At 28.1% G+C, this 20,817-nt stretch overlaps 1 protein-coding gene across 1 annotated transcript in view; it reads left to right on the top strand.

Moving 5' to 3' along the window:
• LOC129757870 (forkhead box protein C2-like) overlaps window positions 1–20,817 on the top strand; it is a 51,749-nt gene that overhangs the window by 21,270 nt on the left and 9,662 nt on the right. Inside the window, exon 2 of the mRNA XM_055755223.1 lies at window positions 12,203–12,515. Within this exon, the coding sequence (XP_055611198.1) occupies window positions 12,203–12,515 (313 nt within the window). The remainder of the gene's footprint in view (window positions 1–12,202; window positions 12,516–20,817) is intronic.

Here is a 20,817-nt window from a genome sequence, read left to right as displayed (position 1 = left end):
CAAAAATGACAAAAATGACAAAAATGACAAAAATGACAAAAATGACAAAAATGACAAAAATGACAAAAATGACAAAAATGACAAAAATGACAAAAATGACAAAAATGACAAAAATGACAAAAATGACAAAAATGACAAAAATGACAAAAATGACAAAAATGACAAAAATGACAAAAATGACAAAAATGACAAAAATGACAAAAATGACAAAAATGACAAAAATGACAAAAATGACAAAAATGACAAAAATGACAAAAATGACAAAAATGACAAAAATGACAAAAATGACAAAAATGACAAAAATGACAAAAATGACAAAAATGACAAAAATGACAAAAATGACAAAAATGACAAAAATGACAAAAATGACCAAAATGACAGAAATGACAAAAATGACAAAACTGACAAAAATGACAAAAATGACAAAATTACACAAAAATAACACAAAAATGACTCAAATATTGCACAAAAATGACACAAATAAGGCACAATAATGACACAAAAATTATACAAAAATTACACAAAAAGTACACAAAAAGGGCACAAAAAGGGCACAAAAAGGGCACAAAAAGGGCACAAAAAGTACACAAAAAGGGCACAAAAAGGGCACAAAAATAACACGAAAAATACACAAAATTACACAAAAATGACACAAAAATGACACAAAAATTACACAAAAATGACACAAAAAAGACACAAAAATGATACAAAAATTACACAAAAATTACACAAAAATTACACAAAAATAACACAAAAATTACACAAAAATGACACATAAATGACAAAAAAATGACAAAAAATGCAAAAAAAAAATAACAAAAAATGACAAAAAATAAAAAAAAAACAAAAAATGACAAAAATGACAAAAATGATAAAAATGACAAAAATGACAAAAATGACAAAAATGACAAAAATGACAAAAATGACAAAAATGACAAAAATGACAAAAATGACAAAAATGACAAAAATGACAAAAATGACAAAAATGACAAAAATGACAAAAATGACAAAAATGACAAAAATGACAAAAATGACAAAAATGACAAAAATGACAAAAATGACAAAAATGACAAAAATGACAAAAATGACAAAAATGACAAAAATGACAAAAATGACAAAAATGACAAAAATGACAAAAATGACAAAAATGACAAAAATGACAAAAATGACAAAAATGACAAAAATGACAAAAATGACAAAAATGACAAAAATGACAAAAATGACAAAAATGACAAAAATGACAAAAATGACAAAAATGACAAAAATGACAAAAATGACAAAAATGACAAAAATGACAAAAATGACAAAAATGACAAAAATGACAAAAATGACAAAAATGACAAAAATGACAAAAATGACAAAAATGACAAAAATGACAAAAATGACAAAAATGACAAAAATGACAAAAATGACAAAAATGACAAAAATGACAAAAATGACAAAAATGACAAAAATGACAAAAATGACAAAAATGACAAAAATGACAAAAATGACAAAAATGACAAAAATGACAAAAATGACAAAAATGACAAAAATGACAAAAATGACAAAAATGACAAAAATGACAAAAATGACAAAAATGACAAAAATGACAAAAATGACAAAAATGACAAAAATGACAAAAATGACAAAAATGACAAAAATGACAAAAATGACAAAAATGACAAAAATGACAAAAATGACAAAAATGACAAAAATGACAAAAATGACAAAAATGACAAAAATGACAAAAATGACAAAAATGACAAAAATGACAAAAATGACAAAAATGACAAAAATGACAAAAATGACAAAAATGACAAAAATGACAAAAATGACAAAAATGACAAAAATGACAAAAATGACAAAAATGACAAAAATGACAAAAATGACAAAAATGACAAAAATGACAAAAATGACAAAAATGACAAAAATGACAAAAATGACAAAAATGACAAAAATGACAAAAATGACAAAAATGACAAAAATGACAAAAATGACAAAAATGACAAAAATGACAAAAATGACAAAAATGACAAAAATGACAAAAATGACAAAAATGACAAAAATGACAAAAATGACAAAAATGACAAAAATGACAAAAATGACAAAAATGACAAAAATGACAAAAATGACAAAAATGACAAAAATGACAAAAATGACAAAAATGACAAAAATGACAAAAATGACAAAAATGACAAAAATGACAAAAATGACAAAAATGACAAAAATGACAAAAATGACAAAAATGACAAAAATGACAAAAATGACAAAAATGACAAAAATGACAAAAATGACAAAAATGACAAAAATAACAAAACTGACAAAAATGACCAAACTGACAGAAATGACAGAAATGACAAAAATGACAAAAATGACAAAATTACACAAAAATAACACAAAAATGACTCAAAAATTGCATAAAAATGACACAAATTTGGCACAATAATGACACAAAAATTATACAAAAATTACACAAAAAGTACACAAAAAGGGCACAAAAAGGGCACAAAAAGGGCACAAAAGTAACACGAAAAATACACAAAATTACACAAAAATGACACAAAAATGACACAAAAATTACACAAAAATGACACAAAAAAGACACAAAAATGATACAAAAATTACACAAAAATTACACAAAAATAACACAAAAATTACACAAAAATGACACATAAATGACAAAAAAATGACAAAAAATTAAAAAAAAAAATAACAAAAAATGACAAAAAATGAAAAAAAAACAAAAAATGACAAAAATGACAAAAATGATAAAAATGACAAAAATGACAAAAATGACAAAAATGACAAAAATGACAAAAATGACAAAAATGACAAAAATGACAAAAATGACAAAAATGACAAAAATGACAAAAATGACAAAAATGACAAAAATGACAAAAATGACAAAAATGACAAAAATGACAAAAATGACAAAAATGACAAAAATGACAAAAATGACAAAAATGACAAAAATGACAAAAATGACAAAAATGACAAAAATGACAAAAATGACAAAAATGACAAAAATGACAAAAATGACAAAAATGACAAAAATGACAAAAATGACAAAAATGACAAAAATGACAAAAATGACAAAAATGACAAAAATGACAAAAATGACAAAAATGACAAAAATGACAAAAATGACAAAAATGACAAAAATGACAAAAATGACAAAAATGACAAAAATGACAAAAATGACAAAAATGACAAAAATGACAAAAATGACAAAAATGACAAAAATGACAAAAATGACAAAAATGACAAAAATGACAAAAATGACAAAAATGACAAAAATGACAAAAATGACAAAAATGACAAAAATGACAAAAATGACAAAAATGACAAAAATGACAAAAATGACAAAAATGACAAAAATGACAAAAATGACAAAAATGACAAAAATGACAAAAATGACAAAAATGACAAAAATGACAAAAATGACAAAAATGACAAAAATGACAAAAATGACAAAAATGACAAAAATGACAAAAATGACAAAAATGACAAAAATGACAAAAATGACAAAAATGACAAAAATGACAAAAATGACAAAAATGACAAAAATGACAAAAATGACAAAAATGACAAAAATGACAAAAATGACAAAAATGACAAAAATGATAAAAATGACAAAAAATGACAAAAATGACAAAAATGACAAAAATGACAAAAATGACCAAAATGACAGAAATGACAAAAATGACAAAACTGACAAAAATGACAAAAATGACAAAATTACACAAAAATAACACAAAAATGACTCAAAAATTGCACAAATATGGCACAATAATGACACAAAAATTATACAAAAAGGGCACAAAAAGTACACAAAAAGGGCACAAAAAGGGCACAAAAATAACACGAAAAATACACAAAATTACACAAAAATGACACAAAAATGACACAAAAATTACACAAAAATGACACAAAAAAGACACAAAAATGATACAAAAATTACACAAAAATGACACAAAAATTACACAAAAATGACACATAAATGACAAAAAAATGACAAAAAATGAAAAAAAAAAATTACAAAAAATGACAAAAAATGAAAAAAAACAAAAAATGACAAAAATGACAAAAATGACAAAAATGACAAAAATGACAAAAATGACAAAAATGACAAAAATGACAAAAATGACAAAAATGATAAAAATGACAAAAATGACAAAAATGACAAAAGTGACAAAAATGACAAAAATGACAAAAATGACAAAAATGACAAAAATGACAAAAATGACAAAAATGACAAAAATGACAAAAATGACAAAAATGACAAAAATGACAAAAATGACAAAAATGACAAAAATGACAAAAATGACAAAAATGACAAAAATGACAAAAATGACAAAAATGACAAAAATGACAAAAATGACAAAAATGACAAAAATGACAAAAATGACAAAAATGACAAAAATGACAAAAATGACAAAAATGACAAAAATGACAAAAATGACAAAAATGACAAAAATGACAAAAATGACAAAAATGACAAAAATGACAAAAATGACAAAAATGACAAAAATGACAAAAATGACAAAAATGACAAAAATGACAAAAATGACAAAAATGACAAAAAATGACAAAAATGACAAAAATGACAAAAATGACCAAAATGACAAAAATGACAAAAATGACAAAAATGACAAAATTACACAAAAATGACAAAAATGACAAAAATGACAAAAATGACAAAATTACACAAAAATAACACAAAAATGACTCAAAAATTGCACAAAAATGACACAAATATGGCACAATAATGACACAAAAATTATACAAAAAGGGCACAAAAAGTACACAAAAAGGGCACAAAAAGGGCACAAAAATAACACGAAAAATACACAAAATTACACAAAAATGACACAAAAATGACACAAAAATTACACAAAAATGACTCAAAAAAGACACAAAAATGATACAAAAATTACACAAAAATTACACAAAAATGACACAAAAATTACACAAAAATGACACATAAATGACAAAAAAATGACAAAAAATGAAAAAAAAAATAACAAAAAATGACAAAAAATGAAAAAAAACAAAAATGACAAAAATGACAAAAATGACAAAAATGACAAAAATGACAAAAATGACAAAAATGACAAAAATGACAAAAATGACAAAAATGACAAAAATGACAAAAATGACAAAAATGACAAAAATGACAAAAATGACAAAAATGACAAAAATGACAAAAATGACAAAAATGACAAAAATGACAAAAATGACAAAAATGACAAAAATGACAAAAATGACAAAAATGACAAAAATGACAAAAATGACAAAAATAACAAAAATGACAAAAATGACAAAAATGACAAAAATGACAAAAATGACAAAAATGACAAAAATGACAAAAATGACAAAAATGACAAAAATGACAAAAATGACAAAAATGACAAAAATGACAAAAATGACAAAAATGACAAAAATGACAAAAATGACAAAAATGACAAAAATGACAAAAATGACAAAAATGACAAAAATGACAAAAATGACAAAAATGACAAAAATGACAAAAATGACAAAAATGACAAAAATGACAAAAATGACAAAAATGACAAAAATGACAAAAATGACAAAAATGACAAAAATGACAAAAATGTCAAAAATGACAAAAATGACAAAAATGACAAAAATGACAAAAATGACAAAAATGACAAAAATGACAAAAATGACAAAAATGACAAAAATGACAAAAATGACAAAAATGACAAAAATGACAAAAATGACAAAAATGACAAAAATATCAAAAAATCACGAAAATGACAAAAATGACAAAAATGACAAAAATGACAAAAATGACAAAAATGACAAAAATGACAAAAATGACAAAAATGACAAAAATGACAAAAATGACAAAAATGACAAAAATGACAAAAATGACAAAAATGACAAAAATGACAAAAATGACAAAAATGACAATAATGATAAAAATGATAAAAATGACAAAAATGACAAAAATGACAAAAATGACAAAAATGACAAAAATGACAAAAATGACAAAAATGACAAAAATGACAAAAATGACAAAAATGACAAAAATGACAAAAATGACAAAAATGACAAAAATGACAAAAATGACAAAAATGACAAAAATGACAAAAATGACAAAAATGACAAAAATGACAAAAATGACAAAAATGACAAAAATGACAAAAATGACAAAAATGACAAAAATGACAAAAATGACAAAAATGACAAAAATGACAAAAATGACAAAAATGACAAAAATGACAAAAATGACAAAAATGACAAAAATGACAAAAATGACAAAAATGACAAAAATGACAAAAATGACAAAAATGACAAAAATGACAAAAATGACAAAAATGACAAAAATGACAAAAATGACAAAAATGACAAAAATGACAAAAATGACAAAAATGACAAAAATGACAAAAATGACAAAAATGACAAAAATGACAAAAATGACAAAAATGACAAAAATGACAAAAATGACAAAAATGACAAAAATGGCAAAAATGACAAAAATGACAAAAATGACAAAAATGACAAAAATGACAAAAATGACAAAAATGACAAAAATGACAAAAATGACAAAAATGACAAAAATGACAAAAATGACAAAAATGACAAAAATGACAAAAATGACAAAAATGACAAAAATGACAAAAATGACAAAAATGACAAAAATGACAAAAATGACAAAAATGACAAAAATGACAAAAATAACAAAACTGACAAAAATGACCAAACTGACAGAAATGACAGAAATGACAAAAATGACAAAAATGACAAAATTACACAAAAATAACACAAAAATGACTCAAAAATTGCACAAAAATGACACAAATTTGGCACAATAATGACACAAAAATTATACAAAAATTACACAAAAAGTACACAAAAAGGGCACAAAAAGGGCACAAAAGTAACACGAAAAATACACAAAATTACACAAAAATGACACAAAAATGACACAAAAATTACACAAAAATGACACAAAAAAGACACAAAAATGATACAAAAATTACACAAAAATTACACAAAAATAACACAAAAATTACACAAAAATGACACATAAATGACAAAAAAATGACAAAAAATTAAAAAAAAAAATAACAAAAAATGACAAAAAATGAAAAAAAACAAAAAATGACAAAAATGACAAAAATGATAAAAATGACAAAAATGACAAAAATGACAAAAATGACAAAAATGACAAAAATGACAAAAAATGACAAAAATGACAAAAATGACAAAAATGACAAAAATGACAAAAATGACAAAAATGACAAAAATGACAAAAATGACAAAAATGACAAAAATGACAAAAATGACAAAAATGACAAAAATGACAAAAATGACAAAAATGACAAAAATGACAAAAATGACAAAAATGACAAAAATGACAAAAATGACAAAAATGACAAAAATGACAAAAATGACAAAAATGACAAAAATGACAAAAATGACAAAAATGACAAAAATGACAAAAATGACAAAAATGACAAAAATGACAAAAATGACAAAAATGACAAAAATGACAAAAATGACAAAAATGACAAAAATGACAAAAATGACAAAAATGACAAAAATGACAAAAATGACAAAAATGACAAAAATGACAAAAATGACAAAAATGACAAAAATGACAAAAATGACAAAAATGACAAAAATGACAAAAATGACAAAAATGACAAAAATGACAAAAATGACAAAAATGACAAAATGACAAAAATGACAAAAATGACAAAAAGAAAAAAATGACAAAATGACAAAAATGACAAAAATGACAAAAATGACAAAAATGACAAAAATGACAAAAATGACAAAAATGACAAAATGACAAAAATGACAAAAATGACAAAAATGACAAAAATGACAAAAATGACAAAAATGACAAAAATGACAAAAATGACAAAAATGACAAAAATGACAAAAATGACAAAAATGACAAAAATGATAAAAATGACAAAAAATGACAAAAAATGGACAAAAATGACAAAAATGACAAAAATGACAAAAATGACAAAAATGACCAAAATGACAGAAATGACAAAAATGACAAAACTGACAAAAATGACAAAAATGACAAAATTACACAAAAATAACACAAAAATGACTCAAAAATTGCACAAAAATGACACAAATATGGCACAATAATGACACAAAAATTATACAAAAGGGCACAAAAAGTACACAAAAGGGCACAAAAAGGGCACAAAAATAACACGAAAAATACACAAAATTACACAAAAATGACACAAAAATGACACAAAAATTACACAAAAATGACACAAAAAAGACACAAAAATGATACAAAAATTACACAAAATTACACAAAAATGACACAAAAATTACACAAAAATGACACATAAATGACAAAAAATGAAAAAAAAAATAACAAAAAATGACAAAAATGAAAAAAAAAACAAAAAATGACAAAAATGACAAAAATGACAAAATGACAAAATGACAAAAATGACAAAAATGACAAAAATGACAAAAATGACAAAAATGACAAAAATGACAAAAATGACAAAAGTGACAAAATGACAAAAATGACAAAAATGACAAAAATGACAAAATGACAAAAAAATGACAAAAATGACAAAAATGACAAAAATGACAAAATGACAAAAATGACAAAAATGACAAAAATGACAAAAATGACAAAAATGACAAAAATGACAAAAATGACAAAAATGACAAAAATGACAAAAATGACAAAAATGACAAAAATGACAAAAATGACAAAAATGACAAAAATGACAAAAATGACAAAAATGACAAAAATGACAAAAATGACAAAAATGACAAAAAATGACAAAATGACAAAAATGACAAAAATGACAAAAATGACAAAAATGACAAAAATGACAAAAATGACAAAAATGACAAAAATGACAAAAATGACAAAAATGACAAAAATGACAAAAATGACAAAAATGACAAAAATGACAAAATGACAAAAATGACAAAAATGACAAAAATGACAAAAATGACAAAATGACAAAAATGACAAAATGACAAAATGACAAAAATGACAAAAATGACAAAATGACAAAAATGACAAAAATGACAAAAATGACAAAAATGACAAAAATGACAAAAATGACAAAAATGACAAAAAATGACAAAATGACAAAAATGACAAAAATGACAAAAAATGACAAAAATGACCAAAATGACAAAATGACAAAAATGACAAAACTGACAAAAATGACAAAAATGACAAAAATGACAAAATTACACAAAAATAACACAAAAATGACTCAAAAATTGCACAAAAATGACACAAATATGGCACAATAATGACACAAAAATTATACAAAAAGGGCACAAAAGTACACAAAAAGGGCACAAAAAGGGCACAAAAATAACACGAAAAATACACAAAATTACACAAAAATGACACAAAAATGACACAAAAAATTACACAAAAATGACTCAAAAAAGACACAAAAATGATACAAAAATTACACAAAAATTACACAAAAATGACACAAAAATTACGCAAAAATGACACATAAATGACAAAAAAATGACAAAAAATGACAAAAAATGAAAAAAAAAATAACAAAAAATGACAAAAAATGAAAAAAAACAAAAAATGACAAAAATGACAAAAATGACAAAAATGACAAAAATGACAAAAATGACAAAAATGACAAAAATGACAAAAATGACAAAAATGACAAAAATGACAAAAATGACAAAAATGACAAAAATGACAAAAATGACAAAAATGACAAAAATGACAAAAATGACAAAAATGACAAAAATGACAAAAATGACAAAAATGACAAAAATGACAAAAATGACAAAAATGACAAAAATGACAAAAATAACAAAAATGACAAAAATGACAAAAATGACAAAAATGACAAAAATGACAAAAATGACAAAAATGACAAAAATGACAAAAATGACAAAAATGACAAAAATGACAAAAATGACAAAAATGACAAAAATGACAAAAATGACAAAAATGACAAAAATGACAAAAATGACAAAAATGACAAAAATGACAAAAATGACAAAAATGACAAAAATGACAAAAATGACAAAAATGACAAAAATGACAAAAATGACAAAAATGACAAAAATGACAAAAATGACAAAAATGACAAAAATGACAAAAATGACAAAAATGACAAAAATGACAAAAATGACAAAAATGACAAAAATGACAAAAATGACAAAAATGACAAAAATGACAAAAATGACAAAAATGACAAAAATGACAAAAATGACAAAAATGACAAAAATGACAAAAATGACAAAAATGACAAAAATGACAAAAATGACAAAAATGACAAAAATGACAAAAATGACAAAAATGACAAAAATGACAAAAATGACAAAAATGACAAAAAATGACAAAAATGACAAAAATGACAAAAATGACAAAAATGACAAAAATGACAAAAATGACAAAAATGACAAAAATGACAAAAATGACAAAAATGACAAAAATGACAAAAATGACAAAAATGACAAAAATGACAATAATGATAAAAATGATAAAAATGACAAAAATGACAAAAATGACAAAAATGACAAAAATGACAAAAATGACAAAAATGACAAAAATGACAAAAATGACAAAAATGACAAAAATGACAAAAATGACAAAAATGACAAAAATGACAAAAATGACAAAAATGACAAAAATGACAAAAATGACAAAAATGACAAAAATGACAAAAATGACAAAAATGACAAAAATGACAAAAATGACAAAAATGACAAAAATGACAAAAATGACAAAAATGACAAAAATGACAAAAATGACAAAAATGACAAAAATGACAAAAATGACAAAAATGACAAAAATGACAAAAATGACAAAAATGACAAAAATGACAAAAATGACAAAAATGACAAAAATGACAAAAATGACAAAAATGACAAAAATGACAAAAATGACAAAAATGACAAAAATGACAAAAATGACAAAAATGACAAAAATGACAAAAATGACAAAAATGACAAAAATGACAAAAATGACAAAAATGACAAAAATGACAAAAATGACAAAAATGACAAAAATGACAAAAATGACAAAAATGACAAAAATGACAAAAATGACAAAAATGACAAAAATGACAAAAATGACAAAAATGACAAAAATGACAAAAATGACAAGAATGACAAGAATGACAAAAATGACAAAAATGACAAAAATGACATAAAAATAACACAAAAATAACACAGAAATAACACAAAAATGATTCAAAAATGACACAAAAATGACACAAAAATGACACAAAAATGACACAAAAATGACACAAAAATGACACAAAAATGACACAAAAATGACTCAAAAATGACATATAAATGCCACAAAAATGACACAAAAATTACAAAAAAATGATACAAAAATTACACAAAAATTATACAGAAATTACAAAAAAATAACTTAAAAATAACAAAAAGGTAAAACAAAAAGTACACAAAAATTACATAAAAAATGCACAAGAATGATAGAAAAATAAAACAAAAATGACACAAAAATGGCATAAAATTGACACAAAAATTTCACAAAAATGACACAAATTATCATAAAATTGACAAAAATTACATAAAATGACATAAAAATGATATATTTTTCAATTCTATCCATTGGCATAAAAATGACACAAAAATTTCACAAAAATGACACAAAAATGACAAAACTGACAAAAATTACATAAAATGACATGAAAATCGATTCCATATTTTTTCATTCTATCCATTGTCACCCTAATGTTGATATAAAAGTGGAGGCTATGATAAATTTGGTGAAAACTTCAGAACCAACATAACTCTATAGAACAGGTTGTGGGTGACCGGCCAGAAGCAAGAAGCAGAATGATGTTGGTCAAAACCATCGACCGCCCTTTTTTCGTTAGTTCGGTTTTCTTTTGCTTGCTTGCCAGTTTCTCGAATCGGAAAACAACTGCAACATGACTGAATGCATCAAGAATCTTGAGCGGTAATCGTGGTTTTTTTTTGGCAAATCCTTCAGTGAGAGAGCCTGTCTAGAGTCTATTGAAGCCTTTCAGAGGAAAGCTCAAAAGTTGGTCATTCTTGAGCCGTTGCCAACTTTTCAACAAGTTCCCCGTTAGAAAATGCCTAGAAAACACTCTAAATTGATTCCAGTTGGTTGCGAGGGTGTTTAGAACTTAGTCTTCATCTTAAACCTCACTTAACCTAAAAACTCTCAAATTCCCAACTTTATATTTTTCGTTCCCAGCTTCCCATACTACCGGGAGAACAAACAGGGCTGGCAGAATTCGATCCGGCACAACCTGTCGCTGAACGATTGCTTCATCAAGGTGCCCCGGGATAAATCCGGGGGCCAGAAATGTTCGGATGGTACTACAGATGAATCGACGTTAGATGGAGCATTATCGTCATCGTCGTCAGTTGCTGCTGGTGGTGGCGGCAAAGGAAGCTACTGGATGTTGGATCCGTCGGCACACGACATGTTTGAGCAGGGCAATTATCGGCGACGGCGTACCCGACGGCAGCGCAACGCCAAGATGATACTGAACGGGCATTTTCAGGTGGGTTTAAAATGTTGTAGCCTAAAACGTAATCTAATTTATATCATATCAGAAACTTACTTTATGAGATGATTATTGACCCAATCTACCCAAAAACATAAAACAAGCTTATAAATTTCTTAAAAAAATGAACTTTTCTTAAGGTAAAACTAACCAAAGAATAACGAAAAAATTTGAATATCAATGTGCATTCTATATGAACTTTTTTCTTAGGAAAAACATTTACAGATTACTTAATCTTTTTCGCCTCTTCTTACTCTTATAGAGATTATGTGACTTTTTATTGAAGGGAAACCTGCAACCCAATCTCTTTTTAAGTTGAAATACTTCCTGTGCAGACCTGTCCGGAGCTCCGAGGTCTAAAGTCGAACTTGTGAGCCACAGGATCACTAACTGCAGCAGGAACCAAACGCACTACTCGGCTAGCTTGTTTGCTCGCCAGCATTTGTCACATTTCCATGCTGTGTTCCCAATTCTGAATTCAAAACTATTTATCTTAGTAAATAGCTTAAAATTTCTATCGATACGTTCAGGCTGTTCTCTCAACTCGCCTTCCGATTTCAAGCTGTCATCTCAAGTCGCTAGAAATTTTTAACGATACCTTTAGGCTGTTCTCTCAACTCGCCATCCAATTTCAAGCTGTCCTCACAAGTCGATTGAAATTTCTATCGATACGTCGAGGCTGGCCTAGAATTTCATGCTGTCCTCACAACTCATTTAATCTATCGATACGTTCAGGCTATCCTCTAAACTCCCTTTCCGATTTCAAGCTGTCCTCTCAACCTGCTTGAAATTTCTATCGATACGTCCAAGCTGTCCTCTCCTGCTTGAAATTTCTATCGATACGTCCAAGCTGTCCTCTCAACTCACCTTCCAATTTCAAGCTGCCCTCTCAAGTCGCTTACAATTTCTATCGATACGTTCAGGCTGTCCTCTCATCTCGCCTTCCAAATTTCAAGCTGTCCTCTCGAGTCGCTTGAAATTACAATAAGACCGATCAGGCTGTCCTCCCAACATGCCTTCCAATTTCGAGGTGTCCTCCCGACTCACTTGACATTTCTATCAATACGTTCAGGCTGTCCTCTAAACTCGCCTTCCAATATAAAGCTGTCCTCTCAACTCACTTGAAATTCATATCAATATGTTCAGGCTGTTCTCTCAACTCGCCCTTCCAATTTCAAGCTGTCCTCTCAACTCACTTCAAATTTCTATCGACACGTTTAGGCTGTCCTCTCAACTCACCTTCCAATTTAAAGCTGTCCTCTCAACCCGCTTGAAATTGGAAACACGATCAAGCTCCCCTCACGACTCGCTCAATATTTCATTTTTATTTTTACTTCATGTTGTCATCTCTACGGAATTTCAACTAAGCTGAATTCATCAATTCCAGTTTTGATATTATTAAAAAAAAAACTAGTTCATTACTGTCAACTGGGGCAACATGCAACAATTTTCAACTTCAATGGTTTCTAAAAAACTTATGTTCACAGTTAATCCTACCCCTTATGCATCAAAAGTTTTAAGGATGATGGGACATAAAATTGGCGTAGTTAGAAAAATTGCTGGTTTCTTTAGTTATTTTTAATTTTCTAAAAACATGCGTTTTTCACCTTCCTTAGAAAATGGGGTAACTAGCAACAAACTTTGTTTTTAATGAAAATTCTTATGAACACGAATGAAAATTTATAGTTTTTTATATATTTGCGATGCCTTAAAGACCATTACGCATGAAAATAAAAATTGTAATTGTAATGTAAAAGTAATATTTTGGTCTGTAAAATCTAATTTTCACATTTTTTCTGAAAATAAGGATACTGCGTACATTTAGGGGATGAATAATGCTACGAAAAATTCTAGAAGCTGAAGTCATAAAAATAAATGTTTGGATGAATGAAATTTCAATGTTTACAAACGCGTGATACAAAACATTCATATTCCAACACTTGGAAACGAGATTTACAGGATGTTTCTTTGATTTACATTTTGTTGCATTTTACCCCAGACACCTAACTAAATTATAAAAATATTTATTTAAAAAAAATTGGGTGATTGTTCGAAAAATATGTTTACACCAACAGTGTTGGTATTGCATGAGGAAATCAGTAAAAAGTTTGTAGGTATTATCAAGTCAATCTGTCAGTTTTTTTCGGCATCGAAAAATGTAAGAATTTCTCGATTTTTTCGATTTTCCAAATTTGATATAAAAACAAAAAACTTTTAAAAACTAGCTTAAGATGCTTGAAATTATGTCATCATCATTTTGTTATCATTAAAAGATAACTTTATTACAATACATTAAATCAAAAATTGATTCAGTGTGGTGTTATATAAATGTTGCATCCAACCCCGATGTTGCATGATGCCTCGTTTAACGGTCGTTTTCTGTATCGTTTTTCTACTGTTCGGCAAAAAGCCAACAATTGTTGAAAAGATTTGTAATCGTAAACTTTAAACTATATAAAAATTTTGTTCGATCAATGGGAACTACCCTAAATCTAAATCTCTGTTATTTAAGCTATTTTTAGAAGAACCATTGATCAAACAATATTTATTTATCAGTTTCAAAAACTTCAACGAAATTTGAGCAACTCAATACGCCTGATCTGCAGAATTCGCCAGAGCAAACAAAACCTAATTAAATCATTGATTCATGCAAAACAAGTGCTTTTCAGCATCAAAAAAGGTTTTATTGGAATTCACTAAATATGAAAGTAAGATTTTAAACCTTCGCACTGGTCGGTAGATTGATGAGAGAAATTTGACGTTTGAAAGATTTTTTTCTTTTTTATTCAGTCTTCTTCCCCCAGGTTCTATTCAGTTTACGAGAAGCTACCTGTCACGGTTGCCAAATGAAGTTGCACTTGTGGGTCACCGGATCACTAGCTACCACGGGAACCAAACGCATTATGGGACCGTCCATTAATGATGTCAGGCATTAGGGGAGAGAGGGGGTTTCGATTTTTGTGACAATTTATCACATGGGGAGAGGGGGGTCAGCTTGAGCGTGACATCACATTTCATTACAAAAAAAAAAGAAAACAGCAAAATAATAACAAGTAATTTTATTCTATATTCCTTTAAATTATACTTGCACCATTCATTTAATGAATAATAATAACCATGTAATCACTTTGGGTAAATTTTATGAGGATGAAAAAGTTCACAAGAACACTTCCTCTGCAACACCCAGGAAAGGCCGCCATACTAAAATTGTGCAAAACGTGAACAGGAATGCTTGGCTATTCTGTGGAAAAAAATTTGGATTGCGAATGGATTGGAGAAGAGGAACTAGATTTGGATGGTTTCTCAGACATCGTCGCGGATGCTGCAGCTACTGTCTCGACTTTCCCGGTCATTGATATGGAAAGTCAACAACATAATCCTTGGACTAATTATTGAAATGTGTTTTGAGCAATGATTGAAGCCTTGTTAAAAGTTGGTAACCTTTTTTTCAATTCTTTGAATAAAACTGATGAATTTAAAAAAAATACATTTTTAATCAAATTTCTAAAGGGTTGAAAACTTTATCCCAGGGGGGGGGGGAATATGAAAACGTGACGTAATACAAAAAGAAGAGATTACGAAAGTTATGACAATATGTGACGAAGGGGGGAGGGGGGGGGGGGGTGGTTCATTTTTGTTTCCAAATTTTGCGTGACATCATTTATGGACGGCCCCTTTTCGGCTAATTTGTTTGCCCGCCGGTCGACGGACTGGCTGACTCGTGCACGCTTGCAACGAATGACGCGGTGTCGGTTTAATCCATTCACACTCACCATATTAAAGTTCTCTACTTGAGTTAAACGCTAAAATAACAACGAACCGATGTAAAATCTAAGTGAGGCTATAGAATGTTGTTGCTGAACTTCGAAAGTATTGTGGTGCGCCTATAAAAGAAGTCACTATGTAGATTTCCTGTATTATTTGCTGATATCAGTTTTCTTCTTAATAGGCGCATATAGCTCGCTTCTTCCCTTCCGGAGGGCGACCCAAGTAACACTTAGCAATTTGGTTTTGTAAAATATTTTATTTAATTTAGTTGTTCACTTCATTTGATATTTTGTTCACTTTATTTGCAAAACCAAACAAAAAACTCAAATTGAGTCACTATTTTTTTGATTTTTGCGTCCGAAAACGAAATATCCTCTTGAGTCAGTTTTATCAAAATTATCACGAACGGTTTTCTGCAAGCCTTAACTAAGATTTAAAATCTGTTGATACGTGTGATAAAAAACGATTCTAATGGTTTTCTTCTTGATTTTGGTTAAATAGTTTTTAAGTTTCGACCTAATTTTCCTGATTATTGCCGGGGGTTTGGTTTGAAAATTTTTGAAATCAAATGCCCAGATTTTGCCAGGTTTGTTGAAAAAACTAACTGACCCGGCTAACTTCTTTGAGCTTTTGAATTTTGCAAAAATAATGTACTATTTACATCAGAAAGAAGGTAAATAATTATCTATGTTCATGAAACGAGATTATAGTACCGTAAAATGGGGTGAATCGGAACAGTTTCCAGCGAAAGTTGAAAGAGAATAGCTTCCGGGATAAACTTAAAAATGAATTTTCTTCCGTTTAACATTATTTTCTTCATTTACAGAGGATCCTAGACACTGATACGTTCAATTTCTATTAACCCTAAGATAAGTGGCCAAAGAATGTTTTGTTGAAATGTGTCGTCGTTTTAATCAATTGTCTTTCTTTTTTCGCCAAAATCACGTTAGAAGTGTTTTTCGTAGTATACCAAATTTGCAGACATGGCTCATTAGTATTTGCAGTATTTCCAAGCAATACTTGTCATGGTATGAAATTCCGCGATTTTTTTTATGCTGCAAATATATATTTTTTCATATTTTTGAACAAATTTCCAAATTTCATTCTGTTTTTTGTTATCTATAATGCATTTGATATTCTGCATTAGACAATCTACTCTAATTTTTACGATCAGCTTTTTTATCACAATTTATCAAGAAATGAATGCTTAAGCACTGAACAAATAAATAGAACATAAAATATATTAATCGAATTTTACTCACAGCAACTTAAAATCAAAGAGTTTATGGAATCTATTGTTCTTACATTGTGATTTTGAATGCAAAATTAGAAATGAAATTCAAAAAATAATTCCTTCACAAATCTTAATCATTTTTCATTCATTTTCTCGAGGCTAAAATTTGTATTTTCCTTGTTTCTTGTGTTCGAAGATGTTATTGAATCAAATATCTGCTTTTGACCTCTGATACTGAGTGTTGTATCAAATTATGAGTTTTAGTTCTAAAAAGTTAACCTTGTTTATCTATATATATAAAAAGCAATTTCTGTATGTTTGTTTGTTTGTTTGTTTGTTTGTTTGTTTGTCCTCTATAGACTAAGCCGTCTTAAGAGCTAGAGGTCTGAAATTTGGCATGGATGCTCATTAGGACCAGGAAGGATGAAAAATGTTTTTAGATTTTCGGATGACCCCTTTTGAAGGGTTCGTCCATACAAGACAAATATTGTTTTCGCGATATTGACGTTACTTTTCGTCGGATTGTGTTGAAAATTTGCACATGAGTGTTTTGAAAGACGAGCAATCGATTTTAAGTGTCAAATTATGTGTAAGGGGTCGGCCAAAGGGGTCGGCCAAAGGGGTCGTCCATATTAACTGTTCGCTGTTTTTGCGATATTGACGTTATTATACATCGTATTCAGATGAAAATTGGTACACGATAGTTTTGAGTGACGTGCAATTGATTTGAGGTATCAAATTCAGTGTAAGGGGCCGGCAAAAGGGGTCGTCCATATTAAATTTTCAGTATCTTAGTGATATTGACGTTTTTATACAACGGATTGGGATGAGAATTTGCACATAAAAGTTATTAGGGATAAACAACTGATTTCACTTATCCAAACTAAAATCAGGGGTCGGCCAAAGGGATCGTCCATATTAACTATTCACTGTTCCTGCAATATTGTCGTTATTATACATCGGATTCAGACGAAAATTGGTACACGAGAGTTTTGAGAGACGAGCAATGGATTCCAGGTATTAAATTCAGTGTAAGGGTCCGGCAACGGGGGTCGTCCATATTAACCATTCAATATTTTTGCAATATCGTCGTTATTATACATCGGATTGGGATGAAAATTTGCACACGGTAGTTTTCCGGGACGAGCAATCGATTTCAGATGTCAAATATTTTACCAGGGGTCGACGGAAGTGGTCGTCCATATAAATTAATTTTTCACTGTTTTTAGCAATATTGACATTATTATACAATGGATTGCTTTGAAAATTTGCATACGAGAGTTTTGAGGGAAGGCTATCAATTTCAGATATCAAAGATTGCATAAGAGGCCACCGAAAGGGGTTTAGCTTTTTGGTAATAATTGCGTTGTTGTGCAACGATTGAGTCGAAATTTAGACACGGAGTTTTTTGGCACGGTCAATTGATTCCTGATTTCAAATTTAGTAGCAGACGACAGACAAAGCAATTATTACTTAATAATGGCTTCAGAAGTGCATCTGGAAAATGCTTGCAATTGACTTTCATACAAACTGTTCATGACATATTCCAAGTTGAAAGCGAAACGGAGTTCGTATGGGATCAGCTAGTATCCTATATTTAAAGGTTGCCAGAATTTTTTCAGCACGAATCCGGGCCGGACAAACAGGGCAAATTTTTAATAAAAACCTGGCAAATCTGGGCATTTGATTTCGATCGTGACGATCAAAGATCCGGGCAATATACGGGCAAATTTTCGCAAAACTTTGAAATCGCTCAACAAAAATCAAGAAAAAAATTTAGTAAAAAAATATTTTTTTTATTAAAATTCATCGATGAATTTTGAATTGCATTTTAGGCTCCAAAAATCCATTCATGATTATTTTTAAAAAAAATCCGTTTTTGAGGCATTTGTTGTGTTTTTGTATGGTTTTCCAAATAAAGTGAATAAATCCGGGCAAAATCCGGGCATTTTTTATGAAATCCGGGCAACCGGGCCGGGCCGGACTGTTCCCAAATTTTGTTCAAAATATCCGGGCAAACCCGGATAAAACCGGGCAATCTGGCAACCTTACTATATTTCGTTTTGTTTTTAAGGATCTTTTTTTTTTAGTTAAGTTTCTTTATTCACTTTTATGTACAAACATTTACATTTATCATTTTATACTTCACTGGTTATACCGTTTTAGGAGTATCCTATGCTAGCTAAACCCTAAAAAATCTATCTTAAACTAAAATGTTTTTATTTATGATTCCAGAATTTAATAATTATAAATAAAATAAAATATTTACACAAACAAAACAAAATTTAAAATAATATTTAATATTTAATAAACGTTTTTCTTGAATATTGAATTTAAGAGTAAGCAAAACTATAATGTCAAAATATCATAAGATTTCAGTAGTGTTGATACTAAATGAGTTTGTAATAGGAATATTTTTAATTGCTTTTTCAACTGAACATTATTATTGAAAGGTCCACATCTTTCCTCAAAATAATTAAAAAAATTAACACCACGAAATGAAAGAGAGCGTTCACCAATTGTTGATACGATAATAGGCCGATCAAGTAAGTTTCTATTGCGTGTGAGGTATTGATGGTTGGTGCGATTGAAAGTTATATTGCAGTGAGTACTTCGAGTAAGACTTTGAAAAATGAAGCTACAAATTTGAATTAAGTATAAACCTCTAACTGGAATTATATTATTGTTACTATTGTAAAGATCAGCAGTGTGACTGCGGACAGGAAGATTGAATATAAGGCGTAGGATTCTGTTCTGTGTGATTTGAACTTTGTTGATCTGACTATTGCATGCGTTACCCCAGGTTGACACCAAGTATGTCAGTTACGAATGAAAAAGTGAATGATAAATTGTTATTAATACATCAGTTGGTACTTTTCTTCTAATTTTACATACAAAGCCCGTAATTTTATTTAATTTTGTTAATAAGTGACTAATATGTTGGTTCCAACTTAAATGTTCATCGAGAATAATACCAAGGTATTTACATTCTTTGACAACTTTAACACTTGGAAATGGGGATTTAGTAATTAGTAAGGAATTCGACAAATAACGATAACTAGATTTGAAATTTAATATGTTGGATTTATCAAGATTAAGTGTCAGTTTATTAATACGGAAGTAATCACTTAGCAGAGTCAGGTCGCTGCATACATTATAATCGTTAGTAGTATGACTATCACTATGGTAATTCTCCTTTTAAAGGTAAAAGAGCCATATCGTTGAGGTAGATAATAAAAAATAGTGGTCCTAAAACAGATCCTTGTGGAACACCAATATTTATAGATAGTGTCGAGC

The sequence above is a fragment of the Uranotaenia lowii genome, chromosome 3, assembly GCF_029784155.1.
Source record: "Uranotaenia lowii strain MFRU-FL chromosome 3, ASM2978415v1, whole genome shotgun sequence".
Lineage (NCBI taxonomy): Eukaryota > Metazoa > Arthropoda > Insecta > Diptera > Culicidae > Uranotaenia > Uranotaenia lowii.
This window is presented reverse-complemented; position numbering and strand designations above follow the sequence as displayed.